Source organism: Bradysia coprophila, chromosome IV, assembly GCF_014529535.1.
Source record: "Bradysia coprophila strain Holo2 chromosome IV, BU_Bcop_v1, whole genome shotgun sequence".
Lineage (NCBI taxonomy): Eukaryota > Metazoa > Arthropoda > Insecta > Diptera > Sciaridae > Bradysia > Bradysia coprophila.
Window position 1 is genome coordinate 14,730,410 of NC_050738.1, and position 27,839 is coordinate 14,758,248.

At 36.0% G+C, this 27,839-nt stretch overlaps 5 protein-coding genes and 1 long non-coding RNA gene across 10 annotated transcripts in view; 4 read left to right on the plus strand and 2 right to left on the minus strand.

The window, feature by feature from the left end:
- The window catches only part of LOC119066116, a 9,137-nt gene extending 867 nt beyond the window's left edge, over positions 1-8,270 (plus strand). The window contains exons 2-6 of one of the 2 annotated variants that reach the window (XR_005085701.1): positions 211-329; positions 3,493-3,586; positions 3,871-3,914; positions 3,990-4,246; positions 8,258-8,270. Coding sequence is in view for 1 of the 2 variants with exons in the window: in XM_037168397.1 (XP_037024292.1) it covers positions 211-329; positions 3,493-3,586; positions 3,871-3,914; positions 3,990-4,104 (372 nt within the window). In the remaining variant the exon portion in view is untranslated. Of the gene's footprint in view, positions 1-210; positions 330-3,492; positions 3,587-3,870; positions 3,915-3,989; positions 5,426-8,257 lie in introns of those variants that run through there. The other variant, XM_037168397.1, reaches the window with a different exon arrangement.
- The window catches only part of LOC119066117, a 27,118-nt gene extending 16,430 nt beyond the window's left edge, over positions 1-10,688 (plus strand). Inside the window, exon 3 of the long non-coding RNA XR_005085702.1 lies at positions 10,632-10,688. This is a non-coding gene — a long non-coding RNA (uncharacterized LOC119066117). The remainder of the gene's footprint in view (positions 1-10,631) is intronic.
- A 10-nt stretch (positions 10,689-10,698) lies between these two features.
- Positions 10,699-21,830, minus strand: LOC119066112 (lipoma-preferred partner homolog). 4 transcript variants are annotated; one of them, XM_037168390.1, is made up of 10 exons: positions 21,767-21,830; positions 21,540-21,704; positions 21,198-21,359; positions 15,177-15,696; positions 14,803-15,110; positions 14,597-14,638; positions 12,971-13,187; positions 12,555-12,903; positions 12,374-12,494; positions 11,991-12,306 (listed from the first exon to the last, which is right to left on the minus strand). In XM_037168390.1, exons 3-10 carry the CDS (start codon positions 21,342-21,344, stop codon positions 12,175-12,177), a joined length of 1,836 nt encoding a protein of 611 aa, XP_037024285.1. In that variant the 5' UTR covers positions 21,345-21,359; positions 21,540-21,704; positions 21,767-21,830; the 3' UTR covers positions 11,991-12,174. The 4 variants fall into 4 exon arrangements, with proteins under 4 accessions (XP_037024284.1, XP_037024287.1, XP_037024285.1 ...); XM_037168389.1 differs by having other exon boundaries at positions 10,699-12,306; positions 21,540-21,824; XM_037168393.1 differs by having other exon boundaries at positions 15,177-15,636; positions 21,540-21,823.
- Positions 16,400-18,543, plus strand: LOC119066113. The gene is made up of 3 exons (XM_037168394.1): positions 16,400-16,696; positions 16,764-18,097; positions 18,157-18,543. Exons 1-3 carry the CDS (start codon positions 16,539-16,541, stop codon positions 18,300-18,302), a joined length of 1,638 nt encoding a protein of 545 aa, XP_037024289.1. The 5' UTR covers positions 16,400-16,538; the 3' UTR covers positions 18,303-18,543.
- A 1,195-nt stretch (positions 21,831-23,025) lies between the features above and the next one.
- Positions 23,026-24,444, minus strand: LOC119066115 (UMP-CMP kinase 2, mitochondrial-like). The gene is made up of 6 exons (XM_037168396.1): positions 24,350-24,444; positions 24,213-24,278; positions 23,998-24,154; positions 23,743-23,938; positions 23,348-23,569; positions 23,026-23,287 (listed from the first exon to the last, which is right to left on the minus strand). Exons 1-6 carry the CDS (start codon positions 24,350-24,352, stop codon positions 23,158-23,160), a joined length of 774 nt encoding a protein of 257 aa, XP_037024291.1. The 5' UTR covers positions 24,353-24,444; the 3' UTR covers positions 23,026-23,157.
- Positions 24,445-25,711: 1,267 nt separating this feature from the next.
- On the plus strand, positions 25,712-27,282 carry LOC119085994 (U1 small nuclear ribonucleoprotein A). Its single transcript, XM_037196565.1, has 5 exons — positions 25,712-25,814; positions 26,269-26,487; positions 26,543-26,678; positions 26,749-26,881; positions 26,945-27,282. The coding sequence occupies exons 2-5, from the start codon at positions 26,277-26,279 to the stop codon at positions 27,113-27,115; spliced, it is 651 nt and encodes a 216-aa protein (XP_037052460.1). The 5' UTR covers positions 25,712-25,814; positions 26,269-26,276; the 3' UTR covers positions 27,116-27,282.
- Positions 27,283-27,839: the final 557 nt, after the last annotated feature.

A 27,839-nucleotide genomic window follows, 5' to 3' on the forward strand; every position in this document is an offset into this window, starting at 1 on the left:
CTAACAAATTGGCTTTGTCCTGATTCAGAACATTAATAAGTTTGTCCTTGATGGTATTTATTTCGTACAATAATTTCTCCCAACGGAATGATCCCCGACTATTTATTTTCTGGATTCGTTTTGTACATCCCAACAAATTTTCCAAATATATAACTATAACAAGCAGCACACACTCGTCGAATGGATACTTACAATCGAAATATTTTGCAGATTTTATTGTATCCGGAGGAAGGCTGGGCGAGAAATGCGGGACATTGTTATTGGACAATAAGGCCATACAAATGGTGGAAAAATACGTGCATTGTGGAGGAAATAGCTGGTTCCAGACAGTGAGTATTATTGAGATTGGTTAAATATAGCTCTGTTTTCTGCCTTTGATATTGCCCAACATTTTGCAATTTCAAAGATATTAGACACACAATAACTACGAAACGCAATGTAGATATTTGAGAAAAATTTCATCTGGCATTGATAATGACGACAAAAATAAACGATGATATCTGACTAATGTGACCTTGCAATAGCAACATGCAAGTTAAATGAAATGAAGTAACAGATTTCCCAACAAAATCTTGAAAATTGTAAGATCAATAAAGAAGTAATAGACCCTGTAATTATACTGAAATGGTGGCCGATTGTGAGAGATAAATATGACTGAAAAGGCAAATTGAAGTTTCCCATTTCTCAAGTTTTCGTCAATTTCCCAATTTCCCTAATTTACGCAAATTTTAATTGTGGAAAATTTGGGGAAATATGAGCAAACCTGTGAAAATACAGAAAAAAAGTCCTAAACATAGTCCCTAGATGGTCCGATGAATGCTAAAGATCACAGCCATAAACGTAAATTTTTCCACAAAATGCCAACTTTTCATCAATTATAATTTCCAATGAAACAGTACACACCTTCACCTATTATGTCTGTGCCTAATACCGAAAATTGATCTAACCTCGTGACAATAATGTAGCAATTGGTCTCAATTGTATTAGCATAAATATCCGCCAAACTAATCAGAGGATATCAAAATAATTTATTCAACTAAGTAATGCAATAATCTGCTGTTGTACATAATAATGATACTTATACACCAGTGTTATCGATTGAAAATTACAGCACATCAAATAATGTGAAACATGAGTATAATGCCGAGCCGATGTATGTATACATATGCTATGCATACTGCAGACTGTTATATCAGTTTTGTGTAATTCATTATTAAGGGAAAATTTCGTTTCCTATCACGACCAGCCAAACATTTTACAACATAAAGTCAAGTGATAGTTGCTCGTATTTAACACGAAGAAAATTTTACTTACGTTTGCATACTGAAAATTACAGCTTAAGGATGCGCAGTTTTAGAGAAACAGGTAGTTTGGTTTTGGTGGGTGGTTTGTCTAACTTCGTACAAAGGCAAATGAAAAGCACCTCTAATTTTGGGCATTTTGGTTTGCACGACCATTTTTCAGCCTGGATCTTTGGTTTTTATTTCGATCCCTCAGCTGTTTGTCAGTTTTTTTTTTTTTAATTAAAAGAATAGATACTCCTGCTCCGACAGACAAACCTAATCTATTACCATGTATCTGTAGTCGATTCAATCGACTCGATTGTTACAATAAAAGTATAAAAGTTTTAGATTTTCCAAACAGTACATTCCTAAACGAAATACTTGGTAAAAGCCGGGAATATTTGTAAGCAATATACACTACACACAACCCATGAACATGACAGCGATGCAACTCGCGTTATATCAATATCCGCATAATCAACGACTTACAACTTCTATGGGTGGCTTATACACGAGTAATAATAATTGAAAATCAAACAATGCAGAAAATTAACTTTTCCTAAAACGTTTTCCATTCAATGGAAAACCGAAGGAAAACTGTATAGCAATTCGACATGACTGGTATCCTATAAAATGACAACAGAATTCGAATTGATGGGATAGATAGATTTTCGGATCAATATAAATGCTTTCAATGTGAAGTGGAAGGAAAAAAAAACTTTTGAAAGCTTTCTTAACTCAGCAAGTGTTTTTAATGATTAATTAGTTATAATGTTGCTGTAAGAGAAAAAAAAAAGTTTCCTGATTTTAAATGGATTTTTCATTAATAAGTAATTCGATTTTAAAGTTTTCGCGACGTCATCCCACTTTCAATTATTTTGTAGGTCGTTAGCATGACCTAAAAGAAGACATGTAACTTGGAAAAGATATCGAAGTTATGTTGCGAAATTACAAACATTTCAAAACAATTTAAGTTTCAGCAAGTTTCAAAGATATATAAAAATGTTCGGGAGATTCAGTTGTGGGGTCGTCCATGAAGGTTTCCCGGATTTCCCAAAAAGATACATCAATTTCTGATCTAATGAAAATTTTAGGCCGTTTCTCTTCACTTTCGCGTACGAATAGCATCTTACAGACTATTGCGTGTGCGATAGCATCTTAGATACTACTGAAAATTGAAAAATAATACACTAACCTTAGGTCAGTATTAGGGGTGATGTTTCTTCCTATCGCCTTAATTGTATTCATTCCACGTCTTTTACGTGAAGACTTTCACGTCTTTCTTTTTATTTCTTATATATTCTACATGGACGAGTGAGTGCAACGGCACTCTTTACCTTTTTCCTGTTGAAAGCACAGAAAACGTTGTGCAACGAATAAAACTATAAAATGATAAGTACGTAAAGACTTTGTAGTTAAGAGGTATGGATGCTTCGCCGAAAAGCATAAATTTGGGCGTTTTTTAAATACTCTATTTGAGATTATTTTTGATGATAACGAACACTTCATTCGGGCAATTTTTACTATTAACTATTTAACTATTTTTACTGAAAGCTGACACATTCGTGGTCCTTATTGCGGTTGTGCATTTTTCAAAAACGATTCTGGTGAAAAGATGTCTTCGAAAATAATACGAAACGCACAAATGTAGGCTACAATTTTAGTCTCTTAAGGGATGGAAAAATTCACCTGTCAGCTAGTGACACCGACTACAATCGTACTGATTTCGGACTATTTAATATCCTATGACCTGAATTTGACATGCTCCTTACAATAGACCACGCCTTTACTATTTAAGACGAATTAACACAACGATAAATTTAGTCACTTTTTTAGATGACGCTGCGTTAGAAAGACTTGAGTGAGAAAGATTTTGAATTTTGACCGTACTCACGGCGTGAATTGAGAGTTGTGTTGATCCATCTTAATTATAAATTACTATTTATCGCTATGCTACACTTAGGACAGTTCGATGTTGTGAAGTGAAAAGCTCGGAATGAGTATTGTCCATTTGCCTCGGGATATATGTTAAGACGTTTGCTCTTGAAGACGTCCCCTACGCAGGAAAGTCTTTTAAGGAAGCTTGCTATAGTAAAGTTATATGAAAAATAGAAACCATTTCTCAATCTTGCATTATTTTCTCGTTTTTAGTTGAACGACTTTATGAGAATAACACACATCAAAGTAAAAGTAAACTTTTGTATTGCAGAACTTCAACGTTTGGTCGAATGATTCCAGCTGACTCAGGAGCTTTACTAATAATTGGTTCTTTTAAAAAGCGGTTTCCTGATCCGGATTTTAAGGTAAAGAGAAACTTTTTTTATTATGTTCTTCGGCTTCGAACTTTTCACATTATTGTGCACAACTTCCGACTGCGAAGGAAACGATGTAAAATCCAATTTTATGTGTTTACACGCATGAATAAATTTATGGAAAAGAAAAATTATTTTCATATAAGTAAATGGAAAATAAAGATACGGAAGACTTTGATTTCTTATTTCATTGATTTTTTTTATCGGATATTAAATAGAGATGTTGCAGTAATTGCTCCTTTATGTATCCAATTTTTGTTTCACAATTTTTTTAGCTGTACCTATCATCGAATGTAAGCATATCGGATTATAACATGGGGTAATCATTTAAAATTCTTTTTCTTTCTTTAAATATTTCAAATATTGATAATAATTCCAAAATTATCGTTAAAAGTTATTGCTTGACTGGCACATTGGAACGTGGCTGCAAACGAACGAATAATTTTCAAATATCACATTTTGCTGTTATACGCAGACGGTGGCCAATGGTCGACGATGTTAAATCTTAAGTTTGTGTTCTAGTTTAGCAAATGTTTAAATGATACAAAGCGATAGTTTGAGCTTCGTAATATGAAAAAGATAAATGTTCGGTTATTTGATGGAAGGGTGTAGTGACCTAGTTATGCAGACCTTTTATTAGAAGTTTTTTGAGTAACCTCTTGCTGCAAGGTAGAGGTGATGCCGTCCCAGAATTTAAAAAGAAAATGACCAATCTCTACAAATGAAAAGTCTTTTCAACTGGTCACAGACTGTTTCAGCTAAGCATTAGGCGAACGTACAAACATGGATGTTACATACGTACACGTATCAGAATTATACTTTCTTGTTTATCACCTGAATGACAGAGCTGATGCAAGCTAAGATTGGTTTCTGAAAGTCTGTAAATGGAAATGAAAACAAACTCAATTTAATTATTGCAACGAATTTAGACTAAATTAATTTGATTACTTTGAAGAGATGGTATTAACAATACTCTTGCCATTTCCTGTTCACGGCACTGACGATAAAGATAAGCGATGTACTTTCCCTACTTACATATTAAAATGTTCATAGGTTCAAACCAAGGAATTAAAAGATTATGTTCAAGTCTGTTGAGAAATTTCGATCAATAGAATTAAAAAGATTCGATAATTATATTGGTGGAATTCTTGCCGTCGCGTCGGTGAAAGTTTATTGTTTGTATAACTTGAAAGATCAGCAAATATCAGTTAATCAGTTTTGCTGAATTTGTACCCTGCTTCAATGATTACGTGAAGAATATTTTCGGTTCGCATGGATAGGAAATAGACCAGAATACGTTTGATTCTGCTTCGTAATTCATTGATTCGGAACCCCTCAAACTCACGAGTATTTTGTCGAGAAACCTGCTTCGGTAACGGTTTTTCGACAACTGTGGTTGTATACCTCGCCTTCGGCTCGTATATAGAAACTTTACATTTGTCGAAAAGACAACTACCGCAACTTGTTGCTCAAAATACACAATTGTTTGTTTTTTTGTTCCGAAACTGTTACCTCATGTAATGAGTTACTTTTGCAGCATCTAATCTACTATTTCGTGAAGATTTGACTTAGTTGGTGAGTTATAATATTTGTAACTTGCACAATGTTCTTTCTCAAAAGAGTCCTTCTTTGCGACATTTATGCATATATTGACGTTGAAATTCCCAGGGAAAGGCTATAGATTTATTAAGTTAGAGGCTCTGGTCGTCTGTACTCGTCAGCAACGGGAAAACAAACGATTAGTTTATGTCAGACCTCTGGATTTTTTTTTAGAAATGGTTATTTGTGTACCTGTTTTGGACGATTGATTTTAGGCAATTTCGCGGATTGTAGGCCGAACGAAGTGAGGCTTACAAGCGAAAGTGCCTTAAATCAACCGTCCCAAACAGGTGCACATGTAAGTTTTCATGCAGAGGGCCGGAAACCCGAGAAAATTCGAAAAATTGCCCTCATTTTCGGCCCCGAAGCATGAAAAACATTTTTCCAATTTTTCCAAAATTTTCACACTTTCTGCCCTCATTTTCCCACATTGAAAAAACAATTTTTGAAGGAAATACAGTTTGTTCACCTCAAGAAACCACAATTTTTTATCAGAGGTTCAAATGTCATGGATGTTCTCAGTCAATAAATTCATTCCCAGTGTTTAATTATTTGGCGCAAAATTAGCATCCGCTAAGGCATTTTCAAATTTTCCTCCAAAATATCATAAACCTGGAAACACTTAATTGACTGTATGGAAAATCCTTAGGAAAAGCGAGAAAACTTAGGAAAAATTGGTAAAAAATGATAAAACGTTTACATGATTTTTTGCGTATCTGTTTCCAACGTATGATTGTAGGCACTCACAAAATTGAAAAATATCTGTCTACAAAACAGACACGTAAAGAACTACAGTGTTTCAACTATTATTGAAATTACTTAGAGCAAAAGATCCTGAAAATATACTTGCTGCAAAATCCAAATGACCAAGAATTCTAAAAGGCACTACACACTAACGGGCACTAAATAAAACCATATTTTGTATTGAAATGTTTTTAACTTTTAAAATTGTTGATGTCAATTCTATTATACTTTCTCTGTGTTATACGAATCTGTAATCTATACTAAAAAAAAACAATTGTTGTTGTATTCATGTAATTTAAGAGACAATGGGTAAATGTTAATTCATAAAAAAGAAAATCATCGGCGTTAAATCATTGTGTATTGAAATATAAAGTGATCTCTTTCCGCTCTTATATATTTATGTATTTAAGTAACATCAAAACTTATGAAATTTAAGCTCAAAATGTAAATTTAAATATATTTTTGAAAAAGAAAATGAAAATAAATTGTAAAATTAAAAAATAAAATAAATTTCCTGCCAACCGTTTTTTATGACGATAACCGAAGCTTAATGTTATTACGAATCATAAATTTATTCAAATCAAATCCATCCAATTTTTACAGAGTAAAAACCAAAAAAGAAGGAAAACTAATTTACTTTTTAATTAAACTTAGATGAATACAAAATATTATTTTCATGATATAAACTAACATAGTACGGCTCTTACAGTAACACAGTAATATACGATAAAATTGAAGTGAATTTTAACATCAAACTAAGAAATGGGTAGCCGCTTGAGAATAAATATAAGTTTTACTTAAATTATGAAGTCGCGTGATTTTTTATGTAGCCATCTTATTAACCGTTTGGTAACGACTCTCTAATCTAATCAATTATCAACAACAACGACAAACATTTGAAAGTAGAAGAATAATACCAAAGGCTGTGAACAGCCGTGAAACGAATGCAACTGCCACTAAAACGTTTAGAAATCAACAGTTAATCTTTTAGAAACGGTAAGTAATCTAATGTCGACAGTGTGATTAGATTACCCCTTAGGCTACACATATGTTTTACAAAAATCCAAAAAATGATAATTGTCAATCATACGCTACTCTTGCCGTTTACAAAAGGTAAAGCCATGGCAGAGTAAAATAAACCAGGCAGGAGCGGTTCATTTCCGAAACGTCAAATAAGGGACCTAATACACTGTATGAAAATGAACTCAAATGAACACTGACATAAATTGAAAAATTTTGTTCGCAAAAAATGTTGGGCTACTAGATTATTCAGGTCCCTAGTCAAATCAGCGCTCCTGCCTGGTTAACTTTACTCTGTTGTGGTAAAGCTATTGCAATGAGGAGATAGTTCATTCCGTTCAATCAAAAAGCACGAAATAGGGATAATTTTGAAAAACTGCCTACCGAAATTCCAATGGACTTTTTTACATTTACCTAGACCGGTATTGGTCTCTAGAAGCTAAGGCTACCTTAAAAAAATCCCAGACTCATCTTATGGGAATTTCTCCAGGTACACGAAACGTAGAAGGTGTGTAGGATATCATTACAGCCGCAATTTTCATAAGAGACTTAATGAAAACAGTATTTGTTTAAAAAATTATCACTAAGTCTCTTATGTAAATTATGGCAGAATATTGGGTTCAACACTGATTGCTAATGTGCTCAGATTAGCAAGGATACCAAACGAGAATGCATAGTGAATAATTTGACCAAAAAATATTTTTATAAAAGCTAACGTTTAAGTTGGCTTTGCACACATTCTGTAATGAGTGCGTCTAACAAATTTGTTACCACCCTCCTTCGTCTGTGTCTTACCTACCCTGTTCTGTTAGAACATTGACTTTTTCTAACTTGGATTGTGGTTTACGTTTCTCAATTTGCGTGCCCTTTCAAACGTTTCTTATGATCAACTTTTCAAATTTCACAGTCCTGTCACAAAAATTAGATACTTCTCTCATGTCAGCGTGTGACGCTGAGCCCCGTTGGCTCTGATCCCAACAAAGTTTGCTTTAACACTGTTTTCTACCCTTAAAATGAAGCACTCAATCCAAGCTTTATATATTAACAACAAATCCTTCAAAGTTTCCATCTGAAAGGCAATTAATTATAATCATAATCAAAACCGTAAGTGCGGTCGAAATCCAAAATCTTTCTCACGCAAGTCTTTCTAAGTAGAATTTTTCAGGACTAGCCTTAAGCTTGTCCTAACGAGGCGAAGCCGATCTTGTGTTTTTTTTAGGACTTTCTATAGATTTTACACGAATTCGTAAAATTTTGCAGCATTTTTTAAGAATTTTCTTTAAGTTGACAAAGAAGGAGAATGAATATTTGCCCCTCGATCTGAATTGTGGTTACTTTTATAAGGAAAGTCTGCATTGTAATTCAAAAAAAAAAAATCCTCGTTAGTATGGTTGACTTTCTGTATTTTTTTATTCAAATCAAAATCGAATTTAAAAAGAAAAATTCTTCACAATTCAACTTAATACATATATTTATTAGCCAAAAAGATAGACAAAAATAATAATAAATAAAACAAAAATTTGTAAAGCACCGAAAGAAAATCATAATTTTTAACCTGAAAAAAGTTCAAGAGCAGAAAATATGTCTGTTTCGTAGGCATGTACGTTAACACTTATTTACTCTAGATCGAATAGGACTCTAGATAACGTACGTACGTTACGTACGTGCTTACGAAACTCAGAGAATGGTATCAAATAAGTGCTATCGACAGAAAATTCTTATGATACAATGTATCATTGATACATGCATATTTTGTGCTTGTGCAAACTTCTGCCACAAAATTTTTACATACATTTTTTGAACGAATGCAAGTGTTTTCCGTTTCAACTGCGATTCTTACTTTTTTTTATGAATACAAATATTTAAAAAAAAACACACAGGCGGGGACGAAAGATTCAAGTGGTGAACTCCATGATTAGGGAATGCAATCCCGGGATTAATCCCGGTACTAATCCCGGAAAACTCCAGTACCGAAAACCGGTTTTCACCAAAAAATACCGGGATTTATCCCGAAAGATTAAAATTAAATAAATTGAAAATTTTTAATCGGATTTTTAGCATTTACAAAGCAATTTCGTATGGCAACAGCTTTTGATGATTAGACAGGAGTTGAATTTTTTCGAAAATGGTGAGAATCTAGTGATCAAAAGCATATGACAAAATGACAACGTGTTAACTACGCGTTTACAACACATCATAAGGTGCCTGAGCTTTGATTTGGCATGGCTACATACATTTAAGCGAGCAGATGTTGTACATATCAATAGATAAGGTTCCAGGTATTTGCCTACACAAGGATTGATTCACGCCTTCTGTCCTGAGAATCTTATACAAACATCGCATCAAAAAAGTCGCATCATGAAATGGTCTTAATGTACATGATTTAATGTTCATACATATTCATGAGTGTAAACTACTCATCAAACCGACTAGCGTAGAGTTGAGTAAAGTAGAGTAGAGATGGCTTTTTCTGATTGCGGTTATTTGTGTCGTTCAAGATTTAACGGTAAGACGCTGCAACACTTGTGCTTTCTTTGAGCGTTTTTCAGAGAGAAAATTGACGTTGCTAATGTCATTAGAAATGAGTATATTAAGGTTTGTACGTTAAATTTAAGAATTTGTCAAGCCCGTAGTTAGGAGGAAAAATTCAAAAAATTCTTTACTTGCCTCACTGGCATATTTCTAACTCTTCATTTATCTTGCATAAGTTACTAATCAAAGAAAATCTAATAATTAGCAATGTTAGACTTAACATTTGTGTAAGTTGAAACGAAAATTTCTTTGCTTTTGAAAACTCATGTAGTTTCATAATATTGCACACAGCCCGTCTTGTAAAACCACCCTGACTACAGGACCCAGAGTACAGACTACATTGTAAAGTTTCAAACAAAACGACGATAAGTTTTTTGAATTCTGCTTTTTAAAATTTCTTCTTAGAAATCCAAATTTTTATCAATAAATAAGTCATTTCGATTTTTCTTTCCAATCCCGAAAATACCGGTATTCCCGGTATTGATACTGAATCAAATCCCGAATCCCGGTTTTGTAAAAACGGTCCGGGATTGCATTCCCTATCCATGATCAAGCAGACCGACAGGGATGATCTCCTCAGATTTAAGCAAAATGTTTTTTCGTGAAGCGTTGTGAAAATGACGGATTCTGCCATATTGAGAAAACAATCATTTTCTCACCTAAAATAGCTAAACACCAAAACTCGCTATTTATTTTATTTCCTTAAAAATGTTCCGAAATGTTCTAAAATGCGGATTTTCGCAAAACGCAAGCATTAAAAACGTTGTGTTCGCCTCGGGGAGAAATAGGAAATTTCACCTCGCTTCACTCTAGACGCAAACTTTCGCACTTTCCTACTTTTTCCCCTTGGTTTACAAATAACCATTATTTAAACACTAAAAAGGTTAGGAAAACCCTCAGATAATTGATGTTTCACTATGATGTGAAATACAAATATATGAATTCCAGCATGTTGTGCTCACGTGTATCGATGTCTAATAAAGTCACCACAAATTCATCTTAAACTAGAATCCCTCGTGTGCATTTGTGGTTTTGCATTACCTTCAGTGTTTACTTACTTAGATTTTCAATCAGTTGGTTTAGACAAACATGCATTCATGCAGTCCACTTTTCACATACTTGGTATGGTATAGTAATCCAGGTACGCTCATTCTCATGTAGGTATATTAGCTGAATGAAAACAGATCAGATAAAAACAGCTGAAATAATTTCAACGTTTTATTTTGTCCTCGAATGCGACTGTAGAGATTTTATTGGCAATATAGGGAATTGGAATTAATTACAAATTTTTTAAAGAAAAGAATTTACTTTTTGCATCAATTTTAGCGTATTAGAGCTAGGCTCCATCATTTTCATCTTACATACTAATGATTATAAAGATTATAAATATCGTTTGGAATGTTTGTTATCATAATACCGTCTCTCTAAAGAATGCGATGTTTACTAAACTTTTAACATGGAAAAATTGTGTTTAACATAATTAAATGCAATGCCTTGCCACTGTTCTAACAACATTTTTTAAAAAAAATCTATTCGAAGAAATGTACCGCTGGAGGTCACATTCATTTAACGACATACTAATGGAAAACTTTCAACTCATCCAATTGAATAATTATTTTCATAGAACGAGAGGTTGAGCGCATATCAGGCCACTGTTTTAAACCCATATGTCATATTACACTATCCCAACTGTACAACATTCGTTGTCCTTTTCTGTCTTACTTCGTTCGAAACCTAATATCTACCGTCCACAATAGTTATTTAAACAACAAGTTGCGAAATGGGGTCACTAGATGTGATGTTATCAAACGAGCGAAGCGAGCCTTCCAACATCGCAAAGAATTCAAATTTGATGACAGAATAAAAGTGTTAGCATCTTATGAAGAATAAATTGGTCCTGTCGTAGGAAATAAGTCGAAAATTTGCCTCGCCTGGCAAGAATGTTTCAATAAAAATTGAAAACTTCCATTCTTCAGTTAGTCCACGGCAGCTATCTAGCAACCGCATACGCATTGTTTAATAACATCGTCGTTTGGACTCATTTCGATCGGCTGAGACGTGTAATCGACCACATGAGTTTGTGCGCTCCTAACGCTCAAAAATGAATCGTGGTAAGTCGTGAACCAAGTGTTCTTCGTATCGGGCGGTATAATATGACATAAATAGGTTTGAAACCGTGATCCTATGATATGCACACAGGCTCTCGGACTTTCATGCTAAATCTTAAGCCAAATTTTATGTTACCAAATTTTCACAATAACATCGATCCATCTACCAAAAGCCGTTAAACGAGATAAGTATTTATGTGGGATCATGATCATGAATATCTGTTCGAAGTATTTAAACTGGTCGATAGTACTGTCCGTATTGTCACATTATTAATAATGAATGAAGTAAAATCTATTCGGGATGATGGGTTTTCGTATTTAAATATCTGAGACAAATTGTTCGGTGTCGTTGGTGTTATGATTTTGTTGGTCAGATATGGTAAACATCAATGTTTCCAGTTGTAAATATTGATTTTATCAAAAAACAATTTCATATAAATTCTGTTACCGAGTATTATCCTTCTATATAAGCAAATCACAAAATTTCTCTTTAAAAAAAAACTTTTCGAAATGACAACCGTGGTGCCGTTTGGACAAATTGTATCCGCCTACCTTCTAAACTTGAGGTAAACATTTTTATAGCTCGGTGGTCATATGACTGGTCAGCGCTTGGACTCGCTTCGCATTGCAGCTCTTGCAAAGAATATGATCATCGAGTGGAAAACATCCACGTCCCTCTGCCTCGGAAGACAATAGCAGACCGCAATCCTGAAATTATTAAATTTTACTTGTGAAGTGGATTCACAGACTCTTTTGACTGGACAATGTGTTATACCTCGCATTTGTAGCAAGATACATGAAAACTTCGGTCAAGTGCAACAACACGCACCGTTTCCTCTTTGCCCGGTTCGGGCATAATTGGCTCTCGACAAACGCAGCAACGAGGAGCGAATTTCCTTTCAAAAAAAAGTTCAAATTCAAATTCATCAGAAACAGTCAGATGGCAAGCAACTCACTTATGGAAATCTTCAATGCAATGATTTTGATTGGTAGCATCAACTGTAAACGGTACTCCATCCAAACTTTTTCCGCAAACGACACAGCAAAAGCAATGTGGATGATACGGTTTTCCGGTGGCACGTAGAATTCTTTCTAAAATCGGCTTCATACAAACTGAGCATTTCTCCAGTGTATTTAGATAATCCTCTTCACAGCACGGTTTGCCATCGAAAGCATAAAATGGTTTGCCTTGTAACGGCATTTGGCATTGGCAACAGGTGAAACATTTTATATGATAAATTTGTTCCATAGCCGTGCAACCCGAATTTTCTCCGACAACGCGTTCACCGCATTCAACACATGTACCTTAACATTACAACAAAAATGTGTTAGAACTGTTGCCAGCGACAAGCAATTACGTTAATAGTCCCACCATAACTATCAATGTCTTGGTTATTGTCCATGCTCTGCACGAGTAGATCCGTCAATACATCCACTTCTGCCTCTTTATGGCTAGGCATTTTACCATTGATGCCGCCCTGTGGACCACTCACATATGGAGTGTACAAAGAATAGTTCGATCTTGATGACAATTGGCTGGGTGGTCGTGGATTAATCGGTTCGTAAAGGGATTCGTAGGTAGTGGATCCCTACAGAAAATGAGAATAGAATCGAATTGCGCGAAGAAAAGGGACTGTAAAATATATTAAAGTTTGCCAAAAATCGTAAAATTTTATTGATAGTTCATTAGTTCATTAGTTCACCATACCAACGGTGGTATCATATTGTGGTAGGAAATGATTTCTCGAAAATGTTAAAAATTTGATGAGTGATTAAGATTTAAGTAAAATGATTGGTTCAATTGAACATAGCCTCGTTGGTGATGGTAATGTTTTATTATACAGCTAAATTGATCGGTTAAAAAATGGATAATAATAATCAAACGTTATTAGTTTTTTTTAGTAATTTACCAATATTTTCGTTCGATTGGTACTAATTTTATGAAAATACCGGTCGAGGGCCCTAAAATATTTGTAAAAGGAAGATGGTCAATGGTCATCTCAGAAATAATAACGCTCGAATATAATTTCCTGTTAAGAAATCCATATTTCAAGTTAAAATACTCAGACAATTCTGAGAGATTTAGAAGTTTTTCAAGTCAAGATATTCTTTGGAACACCTACCTACTATCTGTGTGGACTTCTGTAGAAGTTGCAAATTGAGAATAGTTCAAGCGTCGGACGGTTTATTGTTCTTTCATTCATAAAAAGTGTTATCGAAAAGAATAGCCGGTGTTCGAGTACTGGTACACGGCCGCCGATTCTTAGTAACATACCAAGAGATCAAACATATTGAAAATCGGTGGCACTGTACCAATAAATTAATATCTATCAGGAAAGGTTAGAAATAATAATTGTTTAGGCATTTCGCTCCAGACAAACTATTCCCGCTAATCAGATGTTTTTTTCTTAATATGTCTACCTTCAGTCTAAATTCAAACCTGATATCAGATGCAACTGGAGCTGCCTTGATACAACGCATGTATCAGTATTATTAAAAATTCAGCACAAGACCAATTGTCTCATAGAGTTGTCCCGAACCAAATTTGTGGAGCAATTTTGCTTCAGCTGGCCCACTCATATTGCAATGTCTGATACGTGCATATACGGTTTTATGGCAAGTGCACCCATCAAACTCGTATAGGGGTATACCCCAGTGACGTGACGTTGTATGAGTGGACCATCTGAAAAACAGCTGAATTGCGTCACAAATTTGGTTGGTTAGTAAAAGTGATTCTCATTCTCCGGTTCATTATGCTAGCTGCGCTATGCTATCATAATTCCGTTGCTTTGAGACTATTTACAAGAGTCGAGGGCACAATGTGATGTGCCCGGATCATGAACTATCAAATAAAATTAATTTTTTCTTTAAATTTGCATGCATTTATGTTATTATTTAATGTCGGTTGTTCGACTAAATAAATTAAAATTTTGCGGTGGAACCATTTCCAATTAATCAAATTGGAGTCGAAATTAATATTTACAAAAGTGTTATGTACCTGCGAAGAACCACCATAGCAAGCGTAATCCGAAGTGATGCTCTGATAAGCAATAAGAAAATATTTTTCGATTACTTCTATCATCCACATTGGTTAATATAAAATCAAAATTGTAAAATCGATACCGTCGAATCGGCGTTGATTAACTCGATTAAACCAAAAAATCCACCCGAACAATACATGAAAATGCGATTGCATAATTTTACCTGAGAACTGGGAACATAACCGTAATCGGGTTGATAGCTGTTAGCATAGGTCTGCATTAAATCATTGCGACCAACATTTCCGTGATGTCCGTGTACACCCGCATTATTTAAGTGTTGATAATTCTGTGATGGATACGATGGCATTCCTGTTGCTCGTCTTAGTTCACTGTACGATGAACTGTATGAAGAACTGACTGGACTAGGAGGCGGTGGAAGTTCTTCTTCGTTGGGATGATTAAGGTGATAATCATTATCAGCCAATGTTAATTGCGGCGGCAAGTCCATTGGTGGTGGAGGTGGTAAATCATCTTTTTTTTATAAATAAAATTGAAATAGGACCAAACGGAACACTTGTTTCAGTGACTTGAACTAACCTTGTAAGTTACCATCATACGTCATATTACTGTAAGGATTCCGAGTATCAGTTTTGTTAGCACTGCCATTTCGGCCGTTGCTATTACCGTGCATTATGTTGCTATAAACCAGTCCGCCATCGGCTCGTTTATCGTGGTTATTACTCGGAATCGATTTATTCAAACTTCCGTACGTCGGTTCATTGCTTTTCATGTTTTCATACAATCGGGACTGATTCTCGTAAATCTTACTGCCATTGCTAACCGGTCCGTCCGCTCTACGATACGAATTGGAATTGGAACCATATCCAGGCTGTTCACCCTTTTGCTGCAATTGTAATCGACGTTGTTGTTGATTTTCTAACACTCTCTTATGATGTTCTAAAGCTTCCAACTTCTGCTCCAGGACAGCCGGATTGTCCAGTGTCAATTTCATGTTAATGTAATCATTATTGTGGATTGTGGCCGCTGGTGAGTGTGCCTGCAGAATTTGTGAATAGCTTGGTTCGCATATTATTGGACTTGTGCTTGATGATGGAGACTGGTTGTGATTAATGGGATGTGGTATGGTGATGAAACAAACACAAAATGATAACATGAAAAAAGCAAAGAAAAAAATAATTTTTAGTTTAAGTAAATGATCAAAAAATCAAGATGGTAAATAAAAATAGCTATTTTTGTGCCGGTTATGGGGCGCCACATTTTTTTCATAGTACTTCATTATCTGTGGCTTATTTTCATGTGAACCAACTTCACATTTGACATTACAGAACAAATGTCACCATATGAAGTTGGTTCACATGAAAATAAGCGAAGTGACAGCAGCAATTTTATGACAGAATGTACTAAAATATGGCAAAACTCTATTACATTTCTTCTTAATTTCTAAACATCATTCTCCTATACGGCCTTTAACGGACTTAGAACTTACTAGTACTTCAACGAGTCAAATGATGGAAATGATTTCTTTGATGATCTTGTCGGTTCGGATCAACAAACTTCACACAGGAAGTATCGTTTCCATCATTTGTCCCGTTCAAACCTATTCAAAACAAGAAATATAAGCCTTTAAGTCCGATTCGTAGTCTCAACTGTTGTTCTCTCTTTACATTGTTATAGCGTAAACACAGTGTAGATTTAGTGACCCATAGAGTTACACTCAAGAGATGGTATGGTGGCTCAGCATTCACCTCTCGAGTACTGATCCCTAGTCACAAAGTTCTTTGGCTCGGATTTTGTTCTATCGGTTCGAAGATAGTTGGCATTGTATGACCATTTAGTAGGCGAGTGTGTGCAACATTTTGACGTTTAGAAAAAACAAATGGCTGGACGTAGACCACGTCGTCAACAGTGACACTAAAAAGCAGTTGTTAACATACGGACATGGCTGTAGCTCCACAAAATCAAAGCTTTTATTTGCTTTGCGTTCGATGCCAAAAATTTGGTCGATTTGTATGCGAACGATGTTCAGATCGTTATTGCTCGAAAAATTGTCAAGTTCTCGATTGGCCCTTTCATCGGCAAATATGCATTCAGATGCCGTAAGTAATTGTGAACCGACCAGGACGTTTGCAACGGACTCATCGTGCTAACAATTTTCGTACACAGATCCTTGCTGGAGGTGCCAAGTGAAAATCATATGATTCCATATGATCAACGTCTAACACTGACATATCACACGAATTCTCAAAATCAATACCAGCCTCACTTGAGAAACAACAACGACAGGAAGAGTGACCACTTTGCACGAGTGTTTGGTGGTCAATCATTTATTAAACCGGATCGACAAGAACTATGCGACCCGCGATATTTTCAATCGAAGACGGATCCAGTATATAAGGCGCAACCTATTCTACCAATCGAAGCTGCTCATTCGAGTGATGCAGATGAAATCGTAAATTTGGCAATAGCCAAATCGGACCGTGAAGATCCATTGATCAAACGCGAACGACAAATGTCAAAGAAACCGTTGAATTGGGATGAGGACAACCTCGATCATATCCATGCACTAGAGCGGTTAACGTCAAACGATTCCCGAAATTGGCAAAGACAATTTCCCCTGGAAAATGATTCTTTTGTCGTGGTAGTTCATTTTGATGGGAGTCCTACCGTAAATTGTTGGGTTGTTCAAAATCAACATAAAGCAAGAAGACAACAATTGCTCGATGAGATGAAAAAATTGCATTGCAACAACGAGGGCGGCGAGCTTAATAAACTAATTACGAACGAGGTGTACTCTGTTTCGTACAAGGACAACTATTATCGCGGTGTTTGTCTCTATCAAATAAACACAAAAGAAGTGCTGGTTCGCCTAATTGACGTTGGACTAACTTTTCAAGCGAAAATCAGTGCAATGAAAGCTCTAGATCCACGCCTCAAGGCTGTGCAGGCTTTCGCGTTAGAGATAAACCTCGAAAAATCCCTAGATTTAACAATCGGCCAAATATTGAAGATAAATCGATTTACAGTGGATGCAAACGGAACAATTAATGTTACACTGAGACCAGAAGTGAAGACAACTCAGTCCACACATCAAGCCATTAAAATTGCGACAATATCGATACCGGCAGGGGAACCACTTGATTTATTTTGCTTGGACTATGGTAACATTGACAAAGGCTACATCTCGGTATGCCTACATAATCCCGAGAAAATCGAATCAATTAATCGATTGTCGGACCAGATTAAGGCCTACTTGAAGCCATTCGGAATAGCTGGCGCATACTCTCCGAATTTGGATGAAATTTGTTTCGCATATCACCGTTCCGATCGTCAATGGTATCGTGCTGAATGTATCAACGTGATGAAGAACAACGAATTCGAAGTGATTTTTATCGATTATGGCATCACGAGTACAGTGACCAGTGCAAATTTGCGAAAATTTTCGACAGAATCTGCAGAATTCTCGCAGCCGTCATTGATGCATTTTTGTCACATAAAAGGTGCGATTGTGAAAATGCGAACGCTTACTGAAGTCATCTTTATTCTTAATTCTTCCCAGGTATACCATTGAACCCGCCGATGGAACTTGTCGAAAAGATTGCAAAGTTTTTTGAAGAAAATCCCATTTTTCCCGTCAAGAGTGCTCAATACAACGATGGAATGGTGATAATCGATTGTCCCAAATTAATGAGAACCATATCGTAAGTCATCAGCCGGTATGGGGGAGTATTCTACAAACACATGATATCTGCCGGGGATTATAACGATACAGCGTTACGCTGACGCTTCTAATTTATGGACAAGTGCCAATGTAGCCATTCATTTCTTTCTTTAAATATTTAGTCAATTGAAAAGGACATTCCAGCATTGATTGCTGTTATTTTTGGTTTTCATTTGAAAGTTTAATTTTCAATTTTTCGACTGTTAGGTGTTAACTGACGTTGAATTCTTTTTCTTTTGTTCCGGTTTTCAGGCAATGCCAAAATGATCACTCCTAGTTAACACTATATTCTTGTTAAGACCAATAATTATACTTAGATAAGAATTTCGTACGGAAAAATGTAATATCTGTGGTGCTCAATCTTGACACTACTTGTCATTTATATCAAACTATTGCTTTTCCAAACTCTTTGAATAAAAAGAAAATCTAAGTTTTTATAATACAAATAATAATACAAAATTTTGAACAGTAAAATAAACTCTTGTTGAGTTCTGATAAATCCTTTCATTCCATTCATTCCACTCACTTGAATTCCACATACGGGACTCTTCACATTTCTCCCACATACGAGTGAGTGATACGACTCTTTTTGGACAGAGAACGATGTGGGACAAATAAAACTGCAGAACACAAATCACATTAAGTTAGTTCTCATGTTAAGGTTATTATTGACACTCTTATTTAGGACGAAGTGGTCTATTTTACTCAATGTATAAACAATATTTCAAGCTGTAATGGTAGATTACAGGACATGCTGCGAAAACGATTCATTACATGAGAGAACAGTTTTGAGACGAAACCAAACTCACAAGTGTGTTTGTGAGCGCCAAGCTTCCGTAACTGTTATTTGAGACAAGTGTAGAGTGTAAAGACTACACTTGTAACAGAAGCGTTCATCAAAAATATCGAATTTATTGCTACAAATATGGCCCGACCCTTTCAATTCAGTGTTTTCAAATTAATTTTCTAAAACTTTGAGTGCATTTGCTTATGTTGATCGTTGAAGTACATTCAGTTTAATGAACCATTGCAAAATGTATGGTCAGGTCATCAACACTAAGAAAACAGGAATCATTTACACGAAGACATTTTACTTTTCATTTTTGCCAAATGCCAAATTAACCGTTTGCAAGGGGTAGGAATATCTTAAAATTCCCATCATGTAATGGATCATTTTCATGGGGAGCGAATTGATTTGTAATGATCAACTTTCGGATGGGGCACGCAATAAATATGTGTTGTTTTGTTAAGTAAAATAGCGTACGAATCTATGGGACTATGATGGAATATGAATGTACTGGGTGAATGTTTCCCTCGCCCAAGGGCTACATAACAAAATCACCCTCATATCCATTTTTCATTATTTCTCTCATAAGTATACGTGCTTTACCTTTGCTACAAGGCTGATTTACAATTGCATGATTGTCGTGTTATTTAAATATTATTGACTTCAACACACCAGGAATTCCATTTGTAAGTCAAGATAAGATATGGATTTACAAGCCATATTTGTAGTATGATTGGTTTATTGACTAATCCGACAAACCGTCAGTTGTTTTTTTGAGAATTATGATATCACTTCAAATATTCATTAAGAATCTGCGCCACATTTTCTAGTTTTTTTTTTATGCTTACATCGGTGATCTAATGGTGGAACGGTATAAATATACACAAATGGGTTCACTGTAATTAAGGAAGAGTAAATGGTTTTATTGACTTTGTGACTTTGTGACCTTTGTATAAAGATTCGTCACATGCTGTGACAAAAAACCGAAGAGTTGCCAGGGGCGCCGAATTCCCTTTGAAGCGTGTGTGACGCGTAACGGCCTTTGAAATCTCTAAGAAGACTACATTTCTTGTTGTTGTGAACCCAGTTCAAATTAAAGTTACTGCAGAAGTACACGAGCGGAGCGAGTGAAAATCATCATTCATCAAGGACAGTCATCTTGCTCTATAATAATTTTCTAAATATTGCCTCGCATGAAACTATATGAATTTCTGGCTATTTTAAGACATTCTTTTGATTTCTCAAGCCCTTTGACTTTGATTGCATAGTATTAGTGTATAGGCGCCGGTCACCGGACAATTATGGAAAATTCGAAAATTCTGATAACGAGCAAATTTGTGGAAAGCGACCTGCCTCACTCTCACAGGAGAGAATTTGAGCCAATCAGATGATATCAGAAGTATATAAGAGAACTTGGCGTTAGTTGACTTGCCTTATTCAACTTGACGTATAGATTAATGGTTGTCGTCAATGATTGCATCAGCTTTGTCAGAACTTTTAAAAAGCTAAAGTTAACTCTTAGATCGGAAATATATTAAATCTCTCTTGATTGATTAATCAATTTTATTGATTTTCACGTCAGTAGTTTAACAATTTGGTTGACAAAGTGAATGACCGCGATAAGGCCGGCAAAAAAAGGTAGCCTTCGTAACTGAGTTAATTCACAGATTTCATATGATAGCACATTTTGTTGCAAAACAGCAACGCAACTGAAAAATGATGGAATGCCAGTCGAATTTACAAATAAACCAAATTTAATTCCATTCGCACGTTCTCCAGAAGCATAAATATTATTGCCTACTTAATATAAGTAACAATATCGAATGAACGGATTACATATATACTTTATGTATTGTACACATCTCATCATTGAAATAAACAAACATGAATGGTTTTGAAGTGAGTCACCTTTTTAACAATTAAATAAATTCATTGTTGTTGGTTAAACTTATTTCACTATTTTGTGATTCATTGTGATGAATTATTGAATAAATAACAATTGGTTAAATAAAGGAAAATGTATCAAAAACCAGTATAATCAAATCATAATGAAAAGAAAGTAAATAAAATTTAAAAAAAAAACAATAAAAACCTGTGATTGATTCTTTTGATTCTTTTTGGGTTTTGGTGGAATTTCAGGCGCAACCTTTTTCAACAATAATCCCTGTGATGGTTTTGGCGACAAATCACGATTATTCAACATTTGTAACTGCTGTAGCTGCTTCTCCAAATCATCCATGATATCAATGCTCGTCTGTTGCAAATAGAAAATCCAATAAAAATTTCAATCACCGAAATATGACCGACCAATTAAAAGAATTGAATTCAATTTACGAAACAAAAAAAAATCAAAACAAATCAGCACCAAAAATTTCACAAAATGATTTGTGTGTGCTGTTCAGCCACTTATAAATAACACAATCAAATTAATTACCTTTTTCTCAAAGTGATCGAACCCAAAATACAAAACCAGTTTCTATGAGATCAGACACATGCAGTGTGTGATGTGATTACACTGATTCGTCGTTAAATGCCTTCTTTTCGGTTTTGGAATGCAATAAATGCGATTAAGAGTGTGCCACACAAAGTCAACTCGTATCTACGTTATAACGATTTGATAAGGAATTTGTGTATACGAGAGAAAAAATATGAATGTTCCACCTTTAACGCAAAGAATCGATTATTTGACACATTTTCATTCAAACACTGTCATTCACTGGTTGGTGTATTACATCTTGATGGTGTGTATGGAAGACCTCTGCGATTACCATACAGAGTATAATATTGTCTTGTACGACCACTAGATGGAGGTACTGTTGAATGGTTTGAATGCGAGTTGTTTGTGAGTTACTCATCTCGTGATCAGAGTGGAGAGCCGAAAAATAAACGCCGGCGGCGTCTAGCCGTCTAAAAAAAAAGCGGTGGCGGCGGCGGCTAAGTACGGCTTAGCCGTTAAAAAAAGTTCAGGCGGCGACTGGGCCTAGCCGCCGACCAAAAAGGTCGGCTGGCGGCGGCTGGATGTCAAATTTTTGTAATTTTCACGAATTTTTGCGATTTTTTACGAATTTTCTAGCTTTTTACGAATTTTCGCTCTGTTCACAAGTTTTCGAAGTTTTAACGAATTTTTGCGCTTTTCGTGAAATTTCACATTTCTGTTACGATTTTCATAAAATTTGGGTTTTTAACAAACAAATGACCATGTCCATAGACAAGATTTTCTACAAATTCTTGAAAATTTTCTTAAATTTCTCAATTTGCTTCGAATGTCGTTTTGAAGAAAAAATAAAAAAAAATACGAAAATCAAAGTAGAAAATATCTTAAAGATAGACATCGCAAGGGACATTAAAAGTACGGGTGTATTCTCAAGTAACGGTATTGTCCCAAAAAATTAATTTAATTTTGTTGGTTTGTGTCATCTTTTTGTCTTTTATGGATAAAATATGCACGAGTCACCGAGTTAGCCGACCTAAACCTCTGGCGGCGGCTTACGGCGGCTAGCTGCAATTAGCCGACCAAAATCTCCGGCGGCGGCGGCTGGTCGTTTTGGGCCTAGCCGCCGTTTTTCGGCGGCTGAAATTTGGCGGCTCTCCAGTCTGCTCGTGACTCATTAAGCGACGATATAAATCAGCGAGGAGTTCCTGGCTAGTGGTTTCTTATGTTAAAGGAAAACGTAAGTCAAAACTAAAATATGTTTTGGCCACTGCGTGACTTACTTAGACGAATTATACCACTCGTCTAAGGTGACTTATATATACGCTCTATTCATCTGGATAGTTGTACGGACGGACTGTCCTACAACGCATAAGAAAAACTTACTGCAACGTATGAAATTCTCTCACAAAATCGTTCATCTATCGTTTCCACTAAGTTTTTTATGCGAGGGCAGCGGAGATGCATGGGACAAAACAATTTTTGATGTAATAGTTTCTTTACTTCAGAATTTTTTTAAAATCAAATTCAATAGTTGACCATAAGTCAAATCACATAATAATGTCTAAGCTCACTAACCAGAAATTGCGGTTTCACAGCCAGAAAATCACTAAACCAGGAATTATGGACGTAATGCTGGAAATGTTGTTTCAATTTTTTCGAATAGTCGATTTTCAACCTCTTCCATAGATGCATCAGCATTCACTTCAAAGATTTGCGGTCCTTTGATTCGTCTGTAAACGTCTACGATTCTGGAATGCAATTGAATTCCATGTCAGTATCTCTTCTCATTGATTCTGTCGATTTATTACCTATCACGGAAGGCTTGATCCTTAGCAAGTGACTGCTCCTCCGGAGTATTTGTTTGTAAAAGTCTGGTTGCATGACGCCGGACGCGTTCCTGTTCGCTTGCCAACAAGAACAATACCAAATTTGGTTTTAGGAGATCGTGAGGCCAGTCCAAATTGACATTTTTTAAAATTTCTTCATCCGCTGTTCTACCTATAGCATAGGCTGCAGTGCTGTGCCAGAATCTTTAACGAAGATTATTAAATTATTGATCTGGAGCTCTGCTCGTAAACTAACTCGAGCCTGACACTAAAGTAACAACTAAACTAATCCACCACAAAGGACACAGGTAACGAACAATACAGAATTAGGCAACAAAAATTAAGCTCAACATTACGAGCGTAACGTTATATCTTACCTGTCCATAATAACTGGCTCTGTGCATTTTAAAACATTGTTTGCAGCCACGTAATTACCCAATGAGTAATACGCCCGTTTCACTGTCTCCGATTGATTATCGAAAAAGTCGCGAAAGTGTGCTATTTTTGCTGGTGGTGTTTGCATAGCGCACATACGATATCTCTGTTGAACTTTAGCGGAGATTGTGGTTTTACCTGATGATTAAAACAGAAATAACAATAATCCAAAAACCGATATGAACGGAACAACAGACCGGTTCCATCCAGGCCCTCAATCACTATAAACGGAGCCGATGCAGGTTTAGATTTGTGACTCGTTTCAACTGGTAAGTACCGTCCTTCAAATTCCTTTAAAACTCCATCTTTCTTACAAATGTCTAGGAGTTTGTGCACCTCTGGATCTTGTTGAACCTGAAGTGCATGTAAGCTAGACTCTCACAGAATATTATAGGTAATGAGAACAGTTTACCTGAACAAGTGTGGTCAATGCGCTTTCTAACGAGTAATAAATGCTTGACGACATCGTTTTCTTGATCTGTAAGTATTATTTGTTGACGTTTACGCTCTCACACACTGGTGTACTACTTGAAAATGTCTAATATTTACCATAATATTATAGGGTTTAACCGGTTTAACCGAAGCCTTGACCCAATCAACCCAATCTCCAAAACTTTTAAACAACAATATATGCGAAAACTTCAGAAAACATTAAATTTCAATTTTTAGTATCGGTTTTAACTTAACTGTTCTATCCATATGGTTTAAGCCGGATACAATTTAATTTATAACAAAACCGTAATTCCGAGCCGAGCGATATTAGGTTTGGTTTGGACGGTTTGGAGCGCTTCAAAATGACATATTAGTTAGTCCCAACTTTTATGTCTTAGCCAGATACAATTTAATTTATTTGTATATACCCCGTAACCTAGCCGAGTAATATTAGGTTTGGATGGTTTGGAACGTTTTAAACCAATGACATATTAGTTAGAAAAGTTCCCAACTTTTATGTCATTGCTTCAAACAGAATGAACATCGTTACCTACTCTAAACAGGCACAACAAAATAGGAATGATAATTAGGAAGGGTATACCAGATGATGCTCGACTTTGACTATTGACCAACACACCATCTGGTGTCACGAAGGAAAAAAAAATCCATTTTTAAAATGCTTCAAATATTATATTAATCCGATCATCAACCTAATTTCTCATTTTATAAATGTTTGATAACGAGAAATCCGTCGAATCCGTCCCACACCAGCTATTACATTTGTTGGAATTTTAGGGCATGATTTCAAAGTGAATACTTCATTTGAAGTGCATAAGTTTTCGCCTAGTTGGGCTCAAAAATTTTCGGGCCAGTTCGGGCCGAGTTTTTAAGTCATCGGTTCACTTCGGGTATTTAAAAAACGTCGGCCAAAATATCTCTATTCAAAATACAATTTACAATTTAGTTCGACTTTTAAGTCTAGTTGAGTAAACTCGATACCATTGGTTGTTAATTTGGATTAGCGTTCGACTAGCATCTAAATCTATACAAGCTTCTAGAGGAACAGGTTAAGCCACCTCTTCACACAACTTGTAATGAGCGCGTTTAACAAAGTTGGTGTCACCCGCCTTTTTGGGTGTCTTAACTTATTCTTTAAGAGCCTTGATTCCAATCAAGATACGCGGGAACAAACCACCTGCCATGTAAAAAAAAATCACCATATCATCACGCAGACGGGAATCATCACAGTAGGTGAATTTTTGTGTGAATTCCGCCATTTCATCACCAACTGTGGTGTGTCACCTGCGTATCTGTATCTGCGTGACCTCCCCAAGTATCCAGCCTTGGATTCCAATATTCCAATATTTTCTATCTGCCGGACTCGTCATACTCAAATATTCCCTCTAATTTAAAAGCGGATCACTTCAACATCTACTGTCATTATGCACTTGTCAAACAAACGGCACATCTCATCTCTCTCCATTTTTTAGTTTTTTAACCTTCAAAGTCGCTTCTTTTTCGGCTTTATGTGCAAAGTGTTACTGTAATTAAACAAAAGTTGCTCTTCGCTTGCAAAATCAAGGTAAATTTGACCCCCACAGGAAAATTATGAAATCATTCTCGTGCTGATAAGGTGTGAAGATCACAAATCGTGTAGTTTAATTGTTGAGACACCAAAACATAACCCTCAATGCTGTGCGTATGTTGCAAACGTTTTGTAGATTCATGTTTGAAAACATGACTGAGGACTTTGTTGGTAATTGAAAATGTTTGGAGATTCTGAGCTGAGTCAGTCGTTCAAGGTCTGGATAAATTGTTTCTAAATTGCTGGGTCAAACAAAAGTCCTAGAGTTTAACCGGCAGCTTAGTGTTTACGAACAGACACGTATCACCCCAATCCAAATAGCCAAATGCCAGTTCTCACGTCTCACAATAAATTTATTTCTGAATAAAACTAAGGAATACTGACGGCTCCTTATGTTAAACCTGTATGATGGAATCAAACGACTTGTGCAGTTCAACAATTTTATTTTTAGGTATCGCCATGGATATACGTCCCAATCACACAATTTACATCAACAACCTGAATGAAAAGATCAAAAAGGATGAGCTGAAAAAATCCTTGTATGCAATCTTCTCCCAATTCGGCCAGATTATGGACATTGTAGCACTGAAAACACTTAGAATGCGCGGTCAAGCCTTTGTCATATTCAAGGAGATCGCTAGCGCAACCAACGCCCTAAGAACAATGCAAGGTAAGACTGACCAAGTGATTTTTTGTTGCTCAATTTACGATCGATCGTCGAACAGGTTTCCCATTTTACGATAAACCAATGAGGATTGCATACTCGAAGATGGACAGTGATCTGATTGCTAAAATGAAAGGAACGTTCAAAGAGCGCCCGAAGAAGATTAAACCGCCGAAACCAGCGCCGGAAGAGAAACGGTGAGTTGGGTGCCTTAACCATTTGTGCAATGAAATGACACTAAGACAACAATTTTGCAAAATAATTTAGTGAGAAAAAGAAGAAGAACGCTGCTAATGCTGACTCTGGAAGCACGAACACAAATACGGCTGAACAGCCACCGAATCAAATTTTGTTCTTAACCAACCTGCCCGAGGAGACGAACGAGATGATGTTGTCGATGGTATGTCACTGAGCGTTTTCCTCGTAGTTCAATTTGTCTAATATTCTGATGTTCCATTTCCAGTTGTTCAATCAATTCCCCGGATTCAAAGAAGTTCGTCTGGTACCGAATCGTCACGACATTGCATTCGTCGAATTTTCCACCGAACTACAGAGCAGTGCGGCTAAGGAAGCATTGCAAGGATTCAAAATTACACCTACGCACGCGATGAAGATTACATTTGCTAAGAAATAGAATGTAAAATTTTACAAAAATAAACCATGCCAGAGCATTGCACCATACGCTTTTGTCATGGTTGCTTTGTATACTTTGGATAAGAGTAAGATTTCGCATCTTTTCTTTTGTAAATAGCAATTAAGGATTATCGGCTGTGAAATACAAAGAACCAATTATTGTTTGGACGAATCACTTTTCATCTACTGTGAAAGAAGCAGAATACGAGAGTCAATCGGGAACATTGCTCGAACTGCACAGTTTGGTCCTTGACGCCTAATAAAGAGATCCAATTTTTCACTAAAATCTTTGACGAAAAACGACATATATTGAACAACGGATGATCTTTGAAAATGTGGATTTGGATAGATTAAATTGTCAAGATGCACCACAAGGACAGTCACCACCCATCTCAAATCATCTTTTTTGGATGACAGAACCAGGGGCGCTGACTTCTAATAACAAGCGAGGCTCGGGAACCGCTACTCGAATGATGAGCACCACTACATCTTTCCAGTTTTACTTGAAAGAGCATCACTACTCCCAGATTCGCTTGTTGTATGAGCACCACTACTCCCAAACACAAGTCGGCGTCCCTGGTCAGAACATTTTGTTTGGAGGTGGAATCTCTTTGGAGTCGTAAGATTTGCTACAACCATAGCCTCTGCACCCGCAGTCAACACTTCAGATGGATTATTTTGAAAAACGATCTGCCGAAATCGGACTCATTGTCCAGTGGACATTT

What these genes read in the sequence shown, in the direction of transcription:
- LOC119066113 (XM_037168394.1), top strand. Translation starts at nt 16,539, where the DNA reads ATGGCTGTAGCTCCACAAAATCAAAGCTTTTATTTGCTTTGCGTTCGA. An exon ending in CAAATATGCATTCAGATGCC is followed by an intron (nt 16,697 to 16,763) that starts GTAAGTAATTGT and finishes TTTCGTACACAG; the next exon opens with ATCCTTGCTGGAGGTGCCAA. An exon ending in GCATTTTTGTCACATAAAAG is followed by an intron (nt 18,098 to 18,156) that starts GTGCGATTGTGA and finishes AATTCTTCCCAG; the next exon opens with GTATACCATTGAACCCGCCG.
- LOC119066115 (XM_037168396.1), bottom strand. An exon ending in CATTGACCACACTTGTTCAG is followed by an intron (nt 24,155 to 24,212) that starts GTAAACTGTTCT and finishes CATGCACTTCAG; the next exon opens with GTTCAACAAGATCCAGAGGT. An exon ending in GATCAAGCCTTCCGTGATAG is followed by an intron (nt 23,288 to 23,347) that starts GTAATAAATCGA and finishes ATTGCATTCCAG; the next exon opens with AATCGTAGACGTTTACAGAC.
- LOC119085994 (XM_037196565.1), top strand. Translation starts at nt 26,277, where the DNA reads ATGGATATACGTCCCAATCACACAATTTACATCAACAACCTGAATGAA. An exon ending in CGCCCTAAGAACAATGCAAG is followed by an intron (nt 26,488 to 26,542) that starts GTAAGACTGACC and finishes ATCGTCGAACAG; the next exon opens with GTTTCCCATTTTACGATAAA. An exon ending in ACGAGATGATGTTGTCGATG is followed by an intron (nt 26,882 to 26,944) that starts GTATGTCACTGA and finishes TTCCATTTCCAG; the next exon opens with TTGTTCAATCAATTCCCCGG.
- LOC119066112 (XM_037168389.1), bottom strand. Translation starts at nt 21,344, where the DNA reads ATGGATGATTTGGAGAAGCAGCTACAGCAGTTACAAATGTTGAATAAT. An exon ending in ATCAAAAGAATCAATCACAG is followed by an intron (nt 15,697 to 21,197) that starts GTTTTTATTGTT and finishes AATCACAACCAG; the next exon opens with TCTCCATCATCAAGCACAAG. An exon ending in GCTATGGTGGTTCTTCGCAG is followed by an intron (nt 13,188 to 14,596) that starts GTACATAACACT and finishes CATTTTCTGTAG; the next exon opens with GGATCCACTACCTACGAATC.